General features: G+C 27.0%; 1 protein-coding gene across 9 annotated transcripts in view; it reads right to left on the bottom strand.

Annotated features, from left to right (window-relative positions):
- cnc (NFE2 like bZIP transcription factor cap-n-collar) overlaps window positions 1–20,790 on the bottom strand; it is a 108,363-nt gene extending 87,573 nt beyond the window's left edge. Inside the window, exons 1-3 of one of the 9 annotated variants that reach the window (XM_015333880.2) lie at window positions 17,932–18,758; window positions 17,544–17,675; window positions 16,598–17,466 (exon numbers count right to left, since the gene is read on the bottom strand). In XM_015333880.2, the coding sequence (XP_015189366.1) occupies window positions 16,598–17,062 (465 nt within the window). In that variant the 5' untranslated portion in view covers window positions 17,063–17,466; window positions 17,544–17,675; window positions 17,932–18,758. Of the gene's footprint in view, window positions 1–3,925; window positions 4,102–4,474; window positions 4,517–16,597; window positions 17,676–17,931; window positions 18,759–20,266 lie in introns of those variants that run through there. The other 8 variants (XM_015333945.2, XM_089178311.1, XM_089178287.1 and 5 more) reach the window with 8 other exon arrangements.
- Window positions 20,791–20,905: the final 115 nt, after the last annotated feature.

The following is a 20,905-nucleotide window of genomic DNA, read 5'->3' as shown; positions in this document are numbered from 1 at the left end:
TTTGGTTATAAACCGTAAATATATTCAGAGATCAAAATCAATACACATGAAAGTTTGATGATGAATAATCTTTTGAGTGCTTAATTTAATTGCCAAAACATAAGACACCATTTTTATAGATCACTTCATTTCCTATAAACATTTGTATATTGCGCATTTTATAATATAATCATTTATTGTCGAATTATAATATTTGATCAACAAAAAATGAAATTAGTCTGAAATTAATCAAACTTAAATCTTCGATATCATTGAAATGGTGAGATTTATGGGAAAAATATAAGAGAACTTTTTTGTAGAGCATTAAATTTCCTACAAAATTTGTCTTAAACATTTTTCTGTACAATCAATCAATGACGAGATATGAATTTTATTGTCGAGTTATAATATTCATCAACAAAAATGAAATTAATCTGAAAATAATCAAACTTAAATCTACGATATCATTGAAATGGTGAGATTTATGGGAAAAATATAAGAGACCTTTTTTGTAGAGCATTAAATTTCCTACAAAATTTGTCTAAAACATTTTTCTGTACAATCAATCAATGACGAGATATGAATTTTATTCCATTGAATTGAGAAAAAATTAATAATATAGTCATTTATTGACGAGTTATAATATTTTATCAACAAAAAATGAAATTAGTGTGAAAATAATCAAACTTAAATCTACGATATCATTGAAATGGTGAGATTTATGGGAAAAATATAAGAGAACTTTTTTGTAGAGCATTAAATTTCCTACAAAATTTGTCTAAAACATTTTTCTGTACAATCAATCAATGACGAGATATAAATTTTATTCCATTGAACTGAGAAAAAAAAAACTGCGATACTGAGGAGGATCTTCCTATTAAAATTAAGAGCTCATATTTGATGAGAATTTTTTTTTGAAAATGTCTAACAATCCATTTTTCCGTAGCACTTGTAAAAAAAAAAGTAATTGATTTTTTTGACCCACCCTAATTTATATAAGTATACAAAATATACTTGGAAATTCTCGGAATGGTTTTGCTCCCAAAAAAAAAATAAAAAAAAAGGGGACATTCGTCACTCTTTCCAGATTATTATTTTACTTTCGCAAAATCTATTTTTTTATAATTCTCCAAATGTGATCGATGATTTCGAAACTTCTTAAAAAAAAAAAAAAAAAAAAAAAAAGAAATGAATAATTAAATAAATAATTTTAATATAACGATTAAAAAAGTGAGAAATTATTACGATATAATATCGTGCATGAAAAAAAAAAAAAAAAAAAAACGAACAAGAAGTATTGTAATTTTAATGGAAACGTTGTACAAAAAAAAAAAAAAAAAAAAAAAAAAAATAGAAAATAAAATTACCGCGATGAAGAAATCGGTTGTCCTTGAATTTCGTAAAAAGACATCGTTGACAAATTAATTCGTCGAATCTCTCAACATTTGAAAGATTACTGTACTGATATATGTGATAACATTGACGTTTACAATAAATATTAAGATAAAAGCAAAATTTTGAAAATGTTCACCTCCATATATTTGTGTTCTTCGAAATGTACAATGAAAAATTCGCAATAGTTTGTTTTTCATAATTTATTCAATAATATCTTCTAATTTTCTATCTCAACGCGTAAGACTACAAATAATTATCAGAAAAATGATAGTTACACGTATATGTAACGTCATATGTGTATTGGTAACACGACGAACGCGTAATTGTGCGACAAAGAAAGACTGTCTTGTCTACGCGATAAAAATACCGATCTTAAATATATATATATATATATATATATATATATATACGTTTAAGAGATGATAACAGGCAAAAAGAGTGAGAGTGAGAGTGAGAGAGATAACGAGAAAGACAAAGAGAGAGAGAGAGATGAGAAGAGTAACAAGTTTCTAGATCTTTGCAATTCAACTCACGATGATATTAAAAGATTTCTATTGGAAATAAAATAGAAAATAAAAATATAAAAGTATAATAAAATAAAATAAAAAAAAATAAAATAAATAAATAAATACAAAAAAAAAAGAGATCTTACGTTAAAAGATAGAAAATATATGAATCGATCTCACATTGGTTATCTATTATTAATCGTCAAATGAAATAAATATCATATGGAAAAATGATTTCCCGCCAAAGAAAAATTAAATTCTTATCGTTATCGATGATTGGTTAGTTGGTTGGTTGGTTGGTTGGTTGGTTGGTTGGTTGGTTGGTTGGTTGGTTGGTTGGTTGGTTGGTTGATCGATCGAATCAATTTTTATCGAATCTTTCTCACGACCTTTATCGATACTCAATGCGATCGATGGAGAAAACAAGACTAGGTACATCTGTTTTTCTTTTTTCTCTTTAGTTTTTCTTTTTTTTTTCTTTTTTTTTTCTGTATGAGAAATCGAGTTTTTATATCAATAATTATGACGACAACAACGCGATACACACACACATATATACAAACACACACACTAATAGTAATTCTCCCACGTTTTTTTTTTCCTCTCCTTTTCTATTACACGTCAGAGAGAAAATGTTGCAAAAAAAAAAAAAAAAAAAGAAAAAAAAATATTAAAAGAAAAAAGAAAAAACAAGATTCGAATTGTTTGTCGAAGATTCTTTTTTTATGAGAAAGACTAATATTTCGCGAATCCAACTAATCTCTTCATAGAAATTGATTTTCACGATGACGTAAGACGTTTACAAAAAAAATACAACACTAAGTAAGACTTATCTTCGATGAAATACGTACGTAGTGTTTTTTCATCCAATCATCAAAATCTTGGTCTTACGAACCGGTTTCGTTAAACGGTAGTTCATTAAAAAAAAAAAAAAAAAACAAATATAAAAAAAACACATTACCGAAAATTGGATAGTCCCATAAAATCTGACATCTTGAAAAAAAAACGAATGAATTTACAAAAAAAATATAAGAGAAAGAGAGAGAGAGACAGACAGACAGAAAAAAGAAGTGGTTTCGTTAAACAATAGTTTGTTAAAAAAAAAAAACAACAAATATAAAAAAAAACATTACCGAAAATTGGATAGTCCCATAATATCTGACATCTTGAAAAAAAACGAATGAATTTACAAAGAAAATATAAGAGAGAGAGAGAGAGAGAGACAGACAGACAGACAGACAGACAGAAAAAGAAGTGGTTTTGTTAAACAATAGTTCGTTAAAAAAAAAAACAACAAATATAAAAAAAAACATTACCGAAAATTGGATAGTCCCATAAAATCTGACAATTTGAAAAAAAAAAGGAATGAATTTACAGAGAAAATATAAGAGAAAGAGAGAGAGAGAGAGAGAGAGACAGACAGACAGACAGAAAAAGAAGTTTTCGAAGTGTGGGTTTTTTCCCTTTACAAAATAGTACGAAACGAAACACGCTAATTGCCTAGCACAATCTTTTCTAACTATGGTTAGATGACTTATGTAATACCGGCGCCATTGTTGATTCGACTAGGGAGAATAAAAGAGAGAAAAAAAAAGAGAGAGAGAGAGAGATAGAGAGATAGAGAGAGATGGAAACAACAAGGAACTTCCATAACCCATGTAAGCAACGTATTTAAAGCAAAAAAAAAAAAATAGAAAAAAAAAAGGAAATTTACAATTATTAATAATTGATAAAGAGATAAAGAATTTAAAAAAATAAAAAAATAAAAAAATAAAAACATCACAACAACAACTACAAAATAACAATAAAAATCGTTCGATTGATTATAAGAAAAATAAATTCGATCATTTGAATAAAATAGTTCGTGACACGTGACTGTGGTTGCATCTTCCATGTTTTTTTCTTCTTCTTCTTCTTCTTCTTCGTTCTTTTTTTTTTTTTTATTCTTTTAAAATAATCGTTGGATATATGTATGATTCAACTTGATGATTTATCAAGCACGTAAATAAAAAAAAAAGAAATATAATTTCAATCCATCAACCTACCACTTTGTAAAGGTGTTTTATATCTTCCGAAAAAAGAATCCAAAAGAAAATCCTTCTCTTTAATCCTTTTTGATAATGATTCCAAATAAATGATCAATTCACAATTGACAGGTTGGTTGTTCCAAATTTTATTACCGATACCACTTTTCTTATTTTTTTTTTCTTTTCTTTTCTTCGTGATATTGATACTTTTAAAAGTGAATTATAAAAAAAAAAAAAAAAAAAAGATGAGAGGAAAAGAGAGAGAGAGAAAAAAAAAGGAAAATTACGATAAAATTGTAAATTTGGAAAAAATGAAAAACAAAATAGAACAACAACAACAACAAGAATAGAAGAAAATAATTACAAAAGAAGTGTTAATGAAACCAAAAAAAAAAAAAAATGGGATTCCGCAACTAGAGGAGGCGCCTCTTTTCGCGATCACGATCACAACACTGACCACTATATAATCATTGACTGTCATAAACGTAGAAGAACACACAAGGAACGATAAGAAGAGAGAAAGAGAGAGAGAGAGAGAGAGAGAGAGGGAGAGAGAAAAATACACACTGGTTGGTAGTAGACCTTAAAGATCATACAACGATTGCGACGATCCAAATGAGACAACTAAAACGACGACGATGTCAGATCATTTGGTGCGTGCCAAAGAGATAACAACGATGAACACACTATAACAGTCGACTCGATACTAAAACTATTAAATACTGCTTTGCTACTACTGCTACTTGTAATATCGACGATACCCCTGTGTTAGCTGTTGTTGCTGATTTCTCATTGCAAATAAATCCAATGTAAAGAAGAAATAAGAATCAAAAAATTTCATTAGAAAAATACAAATTAAATTAAAAATTATTTATATATGAAATAAAAAAAATAAAAAGTAAAAATAAATAATTAAAAATAATAATAATAATAAATAAATATTTTCAAATAAAATATTATATATTATATATTTTTTTATTTTTTTTATTATTAATAAATAATTTTATTTATTTGTAAATCAAATTATTATCAAATTATTACAAATTATTATATAATTATTAATAATAATCATATATAATATAATAATAATATATTTATATTATATTATTATAAAATAATATATAATTAAATTAATATTATAATATCATATATTAATATTATTATAAATAATATATATTTATTTTATATTATTATTATATTTAATTTATTATATTATATTAAGTTATATATATATATATATATTATTAATAATAATATTTAATATAATAATAATATATTTATATTATATTATTATAAAATAATATATAATTAAATTAATATTATAATATAATATATAATTAAATAATATTAAAATATAATATATTAATATTATTATATTAAATAATATATTTATTTTACATTATTATTATATTTAATTTATTATACTATATATATATATATATATATTATTAATAATAATATTTAATTCAATATAATTTTTACGATATTATGAAAAAAATGAATCGTTAAATAATGTTTGTTATTTCAATATTGTATTGAATTCATTTAGCATTCAATTATATAAATCTTTAAATACATATCTCGAAACAAAAGATATAAATATGACTTATAGATCACTTTCATAATTATGGACACAAATCGCGATCTATCGGGTTAAGAAAATGAAAAAAAGTAAACGAAAAAAAAGAAAAAAATTCTTCGTCGTTTGATGATCTTCGATGAAATTCTTCGTCGTTCATTTTTGTTCTTATAATTTATCGTTCCATTTGACGTTCTCTACTGTGTTATCACATCTCGTTCTTATTACTTCGGCAAGGTATTATTTTATTGTAAACAAGAAATCATATTGATATCACGATTAAATGATAAATAATTATTAAACCACCGTATTGTAATAAGGATCTTTTGATCATTTTTTTTTTGTTTTTTTTTTCGTTAGAAGTAATTTTATTTTCTATCAATTTTTGCGGGTTAATTTAAGTGAGATTGTTTTTCAAGATTAATCGAAATCTACAAATAAGTAGAAGCTGTTTTATCTCTTGATATACATACATATTTACATATATACATACATACATACATATATATATATATATGCATACATACATCATATATATGTGTGTATATCTATTTGATTAATAATCGTCACGGTTTTAATCAGCAAGTATATTTGATTTGTAATAACGTTGATTATTAAAATTATCATTGCGAAAACTCACGCAACTTATCATTTAAATGACGAAACTTAAATTCTAAGTTATATTTCTATTATCTTACTTAACTTTCTATTATTATGTCGCTTTTTTTTCTTAGATTTAATCGATCATTCGTTCATACTATGGATAATATTCAATGATCGCTGATAGAAGATGATTAACTTTAATCCACTTGTCCTTAACAGTTACAAATAAAGCGCCATAACGTACTGAAATGATCGATAAACGTTAAGATTTTATTATTGAACTAAAGATAACAAATGAATCATTATTGATCATTTATTGTTACAATAAACATCAGTGACAAAAATAAATTTTAGTTAAAACGTTTCTTTCAACTTTCCAGACCAAATTGTGTAGAATTTTTAAATGCGAAATAAAGTCACAAGTTTTGATAAATATATATATGTATATGTATATATCTTGTTTGCGATGACACATGTTTCGATAAATACGTTCAACGTTATAAGCCGTGACTTTTTATCACTGTGCAAAAGATACAAAGAGAAAGAGAGAAGAAACAGAAAGAAAAACAAAGAAAGAAACAGATATGTGCAGATCACACACTGTAGAAATGAAATCTTCGAAGAAAACCAACGTTACGAGGACGTGAATATATCGAAACTATTGAATTATAATACAACGCCATCTATTGATAGAACTTTACAAAACCTAGATAACTTCTAAAGAAAAATCTTTAAATTAGTAATAAAAAGAAATAAAAATGGTGCTATGTGCTAAGTTGGACAAAATCACGTGAAATAAAAATCAATTTCATTTAAAATAAGTTTTGAGTAATTTCGGAATTATTAGTGGACAAACATATTGTTACAACGAATTTTTATATATATATATATATATATAGAATTTGATTAATTAATTAATTAATATATAGAATTAAATAATATAGAAAATTATATAGAAATTATATATAAAAAAATAGATGTGTGCAGATCACACATGGTAGAAATGAAACCTTCAAAGAAAATCAAGCTTCGAAATAATTAAATTGTAATACAGTGCCATCTATTGAAAGAACTTTACAAAACCTAAATAATCTCTAAATAAAAATCTTTAAATTAGTAATAAAAAAAGTAGATTATATAATATATAAATATGTATAATTAAATTATATATTGAATTTGTATTAATGAATGAATGATTTTGGTTTCATCGGTGGTTTCACGAGTTTCTTCCGTTTCACGTTCATCCGTTTCACGATTTTCAAATCACCCTGATTCTAAAATGAAATTTACATTTCAAAAATAAACATATTTTTGCATTAATTTTCAAACGAAATGTCTAGAAATACAAACAACAAAAAACAAAAAATCATCATCAATTCAATCAAATAGAAATAAAAATGAGAAAACTACTACAAGCACATACATACATACATACAAAAAAGAAAAATTATTTTAAATGAAAGATCAAGAGAAAGAAAAAGCAAAAGAAAGAAAAGAAAAGAAAAAGTTGAAACAATTTAAAAAAAAAAAAAACAAAAAAAACCATACTCGCCTGACAGATAAGAAATGGAACGTTATTATGGAAAATGTTATCCAAACGGCATACGCACACACACACACACACACACACACACACACGATGATAGATTCATTCTCGTATGTTTTATCCGTATTTGAAAAAGTTAGATAAGCGATTAGAATGCATTCGAGAGTGTGAACAGTAGTGATTAAGAACAAAAGATATTTTCTTTTTTTTTTTCTTATTTCTGCGTTCGATTATATAAAAGTTCGTACGTGTTGTTCAAGTAGGATCAAGGTTCTTGATCATTTCTCTCTCTCTCTCTCTACATATATATGTGTGTATGTATATTATATATGTATACTAACTTCTTTGCCAATCAAAGTAATGTCGCGTCGGGAATCAAGTATTTTTTTTTTTTTATCATTTCGCATAAGAGGAACGTTTTTGTTCCTCTTTTAATGACACGTCTACCAATGATTTTCCACATTTATCAGATTTACGTTATTAAAAATAAACAAGGTTTCTATATGATCGATGGAATATTTAATGAAATTCTAAGAACGATGTTAAAAATATTATTTACAAATTTATTCAAGTATGTATATAATTATTGTTAATTATTATCGAGTATGATTTTTTTTCTTTTTCGTGACATTTCTTTTTAACATATTTCTTATAATACAATTGACAATAAAATTTGAAATTTTTTTTTAATTATCTCTATATTTTCGATTGTTTTTTTTTTTTTTTAAAAAACGACTTATCGCAAATCGATGCTGATTTTATGATGGCAAGGAATAAATATAATCGAAGAAGAAATTTACGACCGACTGATGAACGATAGCTGGTAAGAAAGATTCCTATTATGCCAACGATTGAAAAGTATATATATATATATATATATATATATATATATATATATATATATATATATATTAATTAAATTAGAAGAAGTTTTTTCAGGTATACCCCTTTAGGGTGTTTACCCCGAAGGTCCCCCCTACATTATATATTTAAATTATTATATAAATAATATATATTTAATTAAATTTATTAAATAATATATATTTATATTTATATTTATATTAAATAATAATAAATAAAAAAAATATATAAATTATAAATAAAATAAAATAAAATAAAAATTAAAAATAAAAAATAATAATAATTAAATATATATATATATATAATAGAGATAAAATAAAAAAAAAAATAAAAAAAATAACGATGATGACTTATTGCACGAAAAATAATACTAAAAAAAAAAAATTAAAAAAAATTAAAAATAATGTCTGCGTGCCAAGATAGTCCGAAAAGAAAGAAACAATAAAGCGCATATCGCAACGTCCAAATTTATACACAAAGCTGCGTGGGATTATTCGCGAAGGTTATAAGAACAGTGCACTCGAACGGATAAACTGAAACGTCGGTAAAGAACGTGTGTATCAAGTTATTTTTAAAATGATCATCGTTCTTACTTTCCGACCTAAGCAACCTTGACTGCGGAAAACCTTTTTTTTATTCTTTTTTCTTCCAAGGTGCCATTTTCCAAAACAATAGATATTAATAAGACGAACCGAACCGATGTTTAACTCGTGATACTGTTGTTTTTTTTTTTTTTTTTCATTTTTAATTTAACTCCGTAGAAAATGTTCTTTCATAAACGTATAACTAACTTTCTTCTAACAAACACGTATTTCAATTTGTTGTTATCTACGTTTTAAAGAACGGACTCGTACGTAAAAAGGAAAGAACGAACATTCGATCGACAATTTGGCACTGTTTTTTTCGTATCTCTGATTCATGTAAAAATACCGAATTTAAACAGAACTTGGCTACAATTGTTGCTTATTTTCTTCTACAGACATTTAACGAATTTTTAAACAACGATCGAGAATAATTCAACTTTCCAGGAAATCATAATTGGTAAGCATGTATAAAAAAAGATAGAAAAAAAAACAAAAAATATGAAAATACGAATGTTTAACCCTTTGACTGCTAAAGGCGTATATATACGCTCTCACAAATCCATCAATATACACGAAAAGCGCAAATATACGTCCTTTCTATTTTTTTTTTTATGGTGGGTAGAGGTAAGGAGTCAAATCTTTTATGGAAGAAAATGTGAAAAAGTGTCCAACGTTTTCTATAAATAATAGTTCCAAAATCTTCCAGAATGGCGCTGGTGAACTTAAAAGGTATGGTATGAATGTAGCAATTGTAAACGAATTGAAGTATGCCGAGTTATGTAATAATGTAGTAAATATAACCTTAAAGAATTATTATGAGAAAACAACGTGTAGCCAGAGTGATTTTATTTCGTCAACTGTAAATAGTACGTTTATTGATTTGTTATCATTTAATTTTATGAAAAATGTATGTTAATAACAAAACAGTTATGGTTAAAATTTGTCTTCCTTGTTTATTTCTCAATCCTACTTTAAATAATATTTGGCGCTTCTTTTAAAATTTACCCTGAAGCTACTGTGGCGCCACACACCATAATTGAATGCATTTCGACGGACACTTTTCATATACAGAGATGTTACTCCTTACCTCTACACCCCCATAATCTAAACTTTATCATGCAACGAAGAAAAAAGAAAATCAAAATATTACTGTAATTATTTATCTTAAGATAACACAAAAATTACATATATTTCGAGCTGAAAAAGTAATTTCAAAAATATAATAACAATCACATGTTATCATAATGAAAACTACATTTTTTTTCTTTTTTTCTTTAAATTACATCATATCTGCTTAATATAAAACAAACAAAGAAAGATGTTGGATTAGTAATTTTTATAAAAAAAAAAAAAAAAAAAAAAAAAAAACGAAATAACTGAAAAATGTTAAGAAAAAAAAGTATTCTCCTATCTCATAAAATTATAGATAACGATTAATATATTCTATATATATATAGATTATATATTGATTATAAATTTATGGAGATTGGGTGACATAGATATCAATTACAAAAAAAAAAATATCAACGGCGTCGTTGAACTTCGACAAAACAAAAAAAAAAAAACAAAAAATTTTCAATATAATGGTCGATAAATTTTAGTCAAATCGATCAATCACTCTACAAATATAAAAGGGTTTCTTTCACGAACGATAAACAAAGATAAGAGAACAAAATTAACGCTTATTGTTACCTATATCTATATATATACATTGTCTATCTTTATTGTGAAGCTTTCAAAAAAACGTTTCAAAAAAAAAATTCATTTTCTTTAATACAATCGATTGAATAATCAAAAGACGAAGTGTGTAAAAGAACGCTATAAATTTTATTTATAGTTCAATTGTAATAATCATCGTTTGTGGTCATTGAACGTAAACTAATTTAATCGTTGCATTCTTACCGAAGAAATGTTGGTTGATTGATCGATTATTTATTATACTATTGTTTATTTATTCTTGACTATTCTTATGCAATAGAACAATAATTCTAAGAGAGGATGTCAAACAAATTGGAACGTTAAATAGTTCTACAAAGAATTATTCAAATTCCTTACAATATATTTGCACATTTTATCAAAATTAATTAATCACTTATTATTAAGCTTATTTGTGAGTTATTTTTATGAAATAATAATTGTCGACATACATCACCAATCACAAATACGGAAGACATTTGTTGTTTTTTCTTCTTGCTCCTTAACAACATTCTCGTCGTGTTTTTCTCACAAAACTCGATAGGATTGATATTCAATTTGAATGAAAATAAATGATGACAGCTACGCGATTCCAAAAGGTATAAGAGAATAAACTTTTATCATAGACACTTCAAAAAAAAAAAAAAAAAACATACAAAAGACATCACATTAGACGATGCAGGTATTCCTTCGATATTTACAATGAAAAGAAATTAAAAGCAAGGGAGTTTCTTATTCTTTTCAAGTTGATACCAAGTCAATAGGTGATAATCATTTGCGTATGTTTATTATGCTGATTTATGAAAATTTATAAATTCGTATTTCGTCATTTCCGATGTCAAACGTAACAAAATCGAACAATCAATACTATAAAACTAATTCAATTAAATAAATATTCGACATAACCTTTTAGTTTTTTTTTTATCATGGTATTGGTTAAATTTATTAATCCTACTACAAGTACGTGATTAGATTTATGATAAAAAAGAAAAAAATAAACATATATCCGGATATGTATATATATATATATATATATATATATATATGGTTTTACATTAGTATAAAGTAACTGGAATTAATGGATAGCAATTTATGCTCAATGAATATTCGTATCGGGTCGAAGTATGGAAATGACCATCGATTTAATTTTATATGTTTTTTTTATCTGTATTGTTAACAAAAAAAACAAATATATATTATATATGCATAAAAATAAATATATAATTTGAGTGAATTTATTTCGTAGTAATCGCAGTATTGATCTAAAAGATATTTCCCCGTACGTGGCCAGTATGATTTTGAGCCAAGGACAACCTTCTATATTTTTATGGCAAATGATGAAAAGAGAACGAAAAGCAACGACTTTGTCAAATTGGCACAAGGTTAAACGTCTACCGATGGTAATTAATAGAAGCAAAGATCTACACTATCATCACATCTACAACTAATAGTTGTGTAAATGAGCAAAAAAAAAAAAAATCCAAAAATTACTATAATAATCTCGTACGATATCCTTCGAAATGCAGTTTTATTTTGTTTACTATTACACTACACTACACACGTGTATCTGTTAGATACAAAATCTCATTTGCATTGAATAATATCATCATCTAACGTGAATAATTAACATTTCAAATGTCCTATTCGATTGACAAACGAATTTCCATTATTGTTACAAAACAAATTTAAAATAATTCAATATTAAACTTATGAAAGCAATAAGCTATGATTGAACGTTTAAACAACAATTCACGAGTTATTTGAAAAGTCGCAAAATATTATGTTAAATTAATGAAAGATCAAAATAAAGGAATAATTGGCTAATAAATGCAACGATTTTCTTTACTTGACAACAATTGTCATAATTAGTCGATAATATGACTAATTCATAGTCGACTATATATATAAGACCATACAGGGGAAATCATTGTCCCACCCCACCCCCCTTCCTGTACCTCCAAATATCCTATAATTACCTGATTATATACTATACAATATTATAATAATATATTAATATAAATATTAAATGTAAATTATAAAAAGTGTAATATGTGATATAGTTTAACTAAATACTGATATATGTATATAACTGTTTAACAATTATTTAAAAGTTTATATAATGTTATTTCAAAATGTATTTATATTTCTTAGTTTTAAGTATTAGTAATTTTAATATGTACCACAGTCTATGTACAGGTAACTATGTTTACCTCTTGTAGGATTTAATATGTATTAACCTTATTATTACTATGTAAATTATTTTCTTTCTGGTATAATAAATAGATAAATAAATAAATAAATAAATAAATATGTCGTTAAAAGATGTTCTTATTATTAGATATAAAATGATCGTTGATCTCCACTCGTGGTAATTATCTATATTTTAATAGTATACGTTAATGAGTTCATTATTTTATGCCGCTCCCCCCCCCCACTTATTTTTGTTTCTTTTTACCAAAAAATGTGTAAGTATCGTTTAATTTAATTATTTATTTAATTATACTTAGAATCGTTTTGATTTCGATTTAAAGAGCCATATAAACGAGACGAAGGAACCTTTTGGTCTCGCATTGGAATCGTTGCACAGATATTTTTGACGATGTCAGCTATCAACGACGAAATACGATTCGTGCACGTGGAAAAGACGTTGTCACGTGGCAATTTGCCAATCGTATGGGAATATAAACGATTTTCCCTCTCTCCCTCTCCCTCTCTCCCTCTATTTCTTTTTCTTTCGTTTTAACCTTTGATCGTTCTAACAAATTTGTATTTTTTTTTTGTTTTTTTTTAATTTCATTTTTTATTATTTTCTTCAATAGACGACGGTGTAAAGAAAATTTGTTTATTGATCAAAATTCACGATATCGAATAATACGGTGAACGATAATTTTAATCATCACTTTTTAGCGTTTACATTGATATCAGCATTACGCATAATGGTAGACACAAATTTACGGTCTTATTAATGATACACTATTAATACATATATAGTATCGTGTATAGTAATATGTATATTTTTCTGTAAATATTAAAATAAAATAAAATAAACATTTCTTTTTCGATATCGTATGAAAAAGCAATATACTCTAATTTAAAGCTATGCTTTAATTCACTGCTGCTATGTCATGTGACAAAATGATAAGACAAGGATCAATTTGTGAAACAATTTTGGATAGAAATTTTGTTCGCAATTACAAGGTGAAAACAAACGTAAGTGTATAGAAAATTGGCAAGTCTAATTGGCAATAAACATTTCTAGTATCGTTTGTACATTGATTTTTTCGTAGAAAAAAAAAATAATAACGTTTCGAATGAACCTCACCTAGAGATATAATATGTAAGACACACACGTGAATATAACACACACACACACACCCTGGAAGGTTAAAATAATGAGATATTTCAGGGCACATCTAATTTTGGATTCTCTCAGAAGTATTCGAAAGACTCAACCACGAGAGTTTTCCATTAATTCTCAGCAAAACGAGGTCACGTCTGGTTTTCACGATTTTCTTTTTTTTTCCACTGACGACTATGGACTTATGTACGTAAGTACCTATCCACCACGTTAGTATACATGTATATATATATATATATATATGTGTGTATGCATGCACGTACACTTGTACTTGTGATTATTTTTGTTATCGAGGCCATGCAAAGGAAAATTTGCACAAAAATTGTTCCGAAATCCATGACGTTACATGTTTTTCTCGTTTTTTTTTTTTTTTTTTTTTTCCTTTTATCTGAACTCACTCATTCACCACATTAACTTTTCAAACGAGTATGGGTAATAATTTAAAACAACAATAACAATAAAAATGGGAAAAAGATAAAAGGTATTTACTTAAAAAGAAAAATATGTTTTCGTTTGACTCGATAATTTCGAACTTGAATCTAGTTCCTTTAAAATGCAATAGGATCATCGTTTAATCTTTTCGCGATGGCAAACACACATGCGTATTATACGTGTATACAACCTATGTAAAGACACGAAGGTTATTAGCACAGGTGGCCCACTAATCCAGAAAAGTATTGGTGGTGAGTCGTGCAGTCACGTGATTTCATGCACGCGAGTGATCTCATCTATCCCAAGGATTATCGATATACTTTTCCTCTCTACCCTTATCGACAAAAAAAAAAAAATCACACTAATTTTCTAAATGTGATGAAAAACGGCCGAGACGAGTTATTTTTTGTTTTTTTTTGTTTTTTTCCCCCCCCCCCTTAAATGATTGATTTTTCTCAAAACGTTTAGAACTTGTTATTTTCTTGTCTCTTTTTTTAAACAAAATTTTGTGTATTTGTATTTAATCATTAATGAAATATTTTTTTTTATCGTTCTTCCTTATCATATAAATTATTAATTATCTTATTTTAATTTTATTTGCTTACTTTTCTAATTTATCTAAATTAATACGCACAATATGGTCAATAAAGCTAAATTATCTATTGTTATATATATATATATGTATGTGTATAATAATGATTGTCCATATACGCAACGATTGACACAAGCGACCTGTATAAATATTTACGTCAACGATATATGTAACTACGTTACAAAAAAAAAAAAAAAAAAGAGGACTTATTTAAATTTCTGTATAAAAGCAGAAGACGGTCTCACGTGTGTGATTGTGAATCAGACCATACCAAAGCTATACTAAACTCAAATTTATTTGTAATTAAAGTAAATTCGAATGTTTTAACAAAACAAAAAAAAACATATAATACAAAAATCTTATCATGATTTATCGGTAAAACGTATTAATAATTATTGCACCAAAATAAGTAATAAATAAAAAAAAAAATAAAAAATAGAAACAAATAAATAACTTGCCATTACTTTGTATTATAAATGATTTCCAACGTATATGCATTTTATCTTTACTAAAGTAATATACATCTCGTATTATTTTTTATCTATAATAATAGATAATTATCAAATAATTTACAAAAATAATCATGGGCTTTTACGTAACATTCGATTGTATACCGAGAAGTATATAATTCGTATTATATTAATATCTTTTGAAGAAGTTTGATAAGGTGCTTTCGTATTGCAAGGTTGTTAGAAGGATTCGGGTTGGTAGCACTAAACGCGTCTCCGAGGTCATTTACACTACGAGATTATATGAGTACAAGAAAGAGAGAACGGTTGCAACGGACGTTTCAGTGTCAGGACGGTTATTTCTGATTTTTAAAAGCACTCTATTTTGAGAAAGAAAAATATTTTAAACATGTTTTTTTTTTTTTTAAGTATGAAAAAGAAATACTTTATCATTTCTTTTTTTTTCTTCTTCTCTTTTATATGTACATGTGCTAATACACTCTCTCACTCTCACCCTTTTCTCATAAACATGAAATCAAATTAAAATGTTTGTCAAAGATCCTTTCATTTTAGTATTAAAAATATATTGTTATTTATGAAATAAAAACAAATATCAAGTAAAGCTAAAGTAAAATGAGATAAAAAAGAAGCATTAACGTTCAAGCTCAAGCTTAAAGAACTATTGTAAAGCTTAGAAACCTCATAACTTTGTGCCACATTATATTAATGTCTCTGTAGTTTTGTATAACTAAACAGAATGTACTATGAACAGTTATGCATATATATATATATATGTGACTCATCGACATGTTACTACGCTTTATAATACTTTATGATGAGACTATTAAATATAGAATAATTGCATCGATACCGATGTCCACATAATTATTTGATTCTAGATAACGCTATGTATGTAAAATAAAGAATAATAAGATACAACAAAAGTTAGTGATTGAATTGTATCAGCGAAAACAGTTCATAAAAGAAATACCTCTTGAGTAAGTTCTGCAGCACCAATAGGTTCAGCTGGTTGTTGAGAAGAACTAGAAGAATCAGGTGATGTCATATTGCTTGATGTTTCTGTTGAAATAGGTAAACTGGATCCAGCTGTAGCAGCATTTCTACCTGTATCTTCTATATTTAATAGATATGCGTGTATATCATTGGAGCCCGAGTTCATTCTGTTATATCTTCCCAAAGAATTTAATTCTTCAAAAAGATCCCTTTCATAGTTTAGAAGCACCGAATCTAGATTTTTGGGATGTACAAACATTGGACGATGTACAATGGTATGAGCATCAGTATGCCAACCAGATCCATTATGAAGATCCAAAGAGCCTACACCCATAGCTTGGATATCCAAGCCAAGGTAAGACTCTGGGTCCACTCTTAACAAGGAGAGTAACAGCGCGAGCTGCAACAACTCCTCTCTATACAACTTCTTAAGACACAACATGTTGCACACCGTATTCCAATAGTTTCACCAGATATACTTATATTATAAAGAGTTTTATATTCCTTTACGTGTTGTCACAGTTGCTTTTTCTTATTATCTAATATCTGCCATAATGTTAACATATTGATCATGGATCAAATGACACTTAAAGCGTCTTTATTACTATATTCGACAAAGTGTCAATATCGATAGAAGATCTATCGACAAATATAGTAATGATGTAGAGCATAAATTCGATATTAGCCACTAGATTATAATTCTTGAAACTAGTTATTTAGGTTGTCACTTTGAGGTTATGTAGCACTGTGGACAGTGTTGGTGTTTACTCGTGCGAAGATTGTCAATAATGATCTCGTAGTTTAATCTTCGAAGATGATAGTTAGTAGAACGTCTTCTCGGTACGACTGTCAGGAGGAAAATAAAGGTTAGTCTTAGATGAATGTAGTAGGTCAGTTACACGAACGACTGATACAAAAATAACCTCAAAACACGCACTCTCTCCAGTCAAACTTCAACACGGTTTCGCGCACATCCCACGCGTGCCTTTCCTTTCATCCAAGAAAATTCAAGGATTTTTAACGCTTGCCAGTTTGCCCTTGTGTATCTCTTTTAACTGAGAAACGGTAGGCAATGAAAAAAAAAAAAAAAAAGGAGATTAACTATATACATACATACATACATACATATATATATATATATATATATATATATATATATATATATATATATATATATATATATATATATATGTATATCTATGGAGACACAACACGTATAGGTGTGAATATGGAGGGAAGGAAAGTGGGAGGTAAAAATAATACAAATACGTTAAAATACAGGTAGGATGAGCAGGTCATCGACTACTATACCGGGTCTTGTAATGTTTCTCTTTTTGTCTTTTTCTTTTTATACTTTTTTTTTGCAGCCTTGAGATCGATGAATCGTCGAATAATATTTCACACTATTCCAATTATTCCTTTAATAAACACGACACTATACTAAATGATGAAATATGATAACAAAGCACGATAAGAAAATTTGGATATTGTTTTTCTTTCACGGAGACGTAAGAGTACACCTTGCTTAGAGAGATCGTCAACGATATGTGACTCAGCAGTCACTCTGGTAACGTCGCCGTACGTCAGGGCCGCAACGAGCATACACTTCCCCCGGTTTTCCGTCTTTTATACTTGTAAGCAAATAAGTATCAATATCTACTACGCGTTATATTCACAATAGTTAAGACAATTCGATTCTACGCGCGATGAGTTTACTTTCTCCCACTTTATTCGATTGTTCGATAATGTACTTACACGATTCGTCTTTGTTTAATTTCGCGCCACTCACTACGATCTCTCCTATTGGTCGATCAGTCGAGAAAGCGCGCGAGAAATATAAGCACGAATGGTAAGATAGAAAAGTGTACGTGACGTGTTACCGTTTCTTTCGTTGTTGCAATATTAATTAAGTTTTTTTACTTTCAAAGAACAATGAAAGTTGTTTTTCTTCGATAAAAAAATGTACGTGTGACTAATACGTAATAAGCATTGCATTCTTATACGAGTACAACGGATTAATAAGATAAACTCCTTCGACGACCATTTTTAAATTCGTGGAAAATCTCTTTTAGATAGGTTAGTTATCTTATATTGTATATATATATTTATATATATTGAATTTTCACACTTAACAAATCACTTGTTATAATAAACACAAATTTATTTTTTCCTATATTATTTTGTTCTGATATTTGTAATATTAAAATTATATTCATTAGTTATAATAATTAAATATAAAAAAAAAATAGAGTCACAGGTTTGTTATTATTGAAAAATGATATGCAATTATTTGATAAATAATCTCTTTGGAATAGTAAATCTTTTTGTATTTATTGATTAAACACATGAAAAATCGTAATAATATAATCCACGATTGATAACATGATTCGTGAACATCCACAGTTAGATATGAACGAATAGGATCATTCGATAGACTGAGTGAAAAGATATTATACGATGATACTTATATAACATCGTAATTTTTCATTTCATTTTCACAACTTTTTGTTCCCAAGGAGAGTTCATAGTTGCGCAATCAATCACGACTTCCGATGATCGACTAATATACGAAGCAATACTTTGTTTTTACTTGATAGCGATGATAAACTTTTAGCGTTCATTTTCAAATCTTTCTGTTGTTTGACCTTCGATATAAAAATCTATTATTATTCTTACATTTCCGACGTCCACTCTTTACATTTTTATCGAAGCTTATCAAAACAACAATTTGATTACAAAGGAACAAAGGAACTCTTTGAATTAATTTTGATCTTTTTTTCTTATTAATTTTTACTTTTTTAATGAAATATTCGTAGTGTAGATGACCGATTGGCAGAACAAATTGGTACGATTATGGACGAGTACATAATTACAAATAGATAATAAGTAATCTTAACTCATCATATATATATATATCTTTCCATATTATTTTCCTTTATTTATTTAACAAAGAATTGTATAATATACGCATGTATATCAATTTTACTGAAGAATAATATTATTTGTAATTATTTTTATAAGACTCGATATTGGTATAGAAAATAAATGATAAATAATCAAAAAAAAAAAAAAATATCAACTCATAATACGTATACTTCTTAAAATGGATTTTAATTTCGATTTATTTAAAATATCAAAAAAAAAAAAACGATAAACAGGAACGTTTTCGATTATATACGACAAACAGGAAAACTAATTTCAATTCTTATTTCGTCGTTTTTTATTGGAACAATCCAATGTGTAAACAAAAAAAAAAAAATAATCGTATGGAATCGTTTCCAAAGGTGAATCTTGTTAACATAAATAAATATATGCAAATGAGAAGTGAGAAGGAATATAATTGACTAAATTCAAAAAATACTGAAAAAAATATATCGCAATGTATTCGTGAGTTACTGACGAAAGACATGGTCGATGTTGCAAAAGGATCGACCTTTGGTACATCGAGAGATCACGTGGTTTTTTAAAAGTCGCGTTGGAAGCATTTATGTCGGTTGGCAATGTGTTTTGTTCAAAGTCGCTAGATCGCGCTTACATACAAAACGTCGATCATTTACGAACCAGTGTAGATCAAATCGCATCGATGATCTACAGACGCGAGGATCTATGATCTGTGTAATAAAAATATGATTGACATTTTTCTTACCTCGTTGTTGTTGACTTTCATTACTTTTATTTGAGGAGTGAGATCATGGCACGGTGTTGAGATTCTCATGCGTGGTAGATCCTCGTGTTGGAACATGATTGGAATGTGTTACCTTATTTCTTCTCTTCACTTTACGTAGGAAAAATACGAAGAGGAATATAATGATACACGTCGATCGCGTGTTACGTTTCAGAAGGTCTGATTGATCGAGAGAAATCGAGAGATACAGAAAGATGGAGAGGGAGAAATGAGAATATATATATATATATATAAATAAAAAATAAAAACCAATAAAAAGTAATCCGAATGAAAGAATGTGCAACACAATATCAACGATACTTCCTATCAAATTAACCAATTATAATATTATTTATGACTAATTTCTTTAAACGCGTAATTTTGTTTTTGTCCTTTTCAATTATTAGGATAAAAAGATAATAATGATTCTGTTTGAAAAGCGATCTCTGATATTGCGTCGATCAAACTGGCGTGTTCGTCATTTTGTCTTTCAATAAGAATAAAAATGGTATTACGTCATCGAGGTGCGTAGTAACGCGCGTAATACGAATGAATATGAAAACTCAATTCGACGATATCTCGAATTGTTTTGATTCGTTTGACAATTTTTCTAATAATATG

Source organism: Polistes dominula, unplaced genomic scaffold (assembly GCF_049000335.1).
Source record: "Polistes dominula isolate Pdom_NZ unplaced genomic scaffold, Pdom_raw_medaka contig_373, whole genome shotgun sequence".
In the NCBI taxonomy this organism is placed as follows: Eukaryota; Metazoa; Arthropoda; class Insecta; order Hymenoptera; family Vespidae; genus Polistes; species Polistes dominula.
This window is presented reverse-complemented; position numbering and strand designations above follow the sequence as displayed.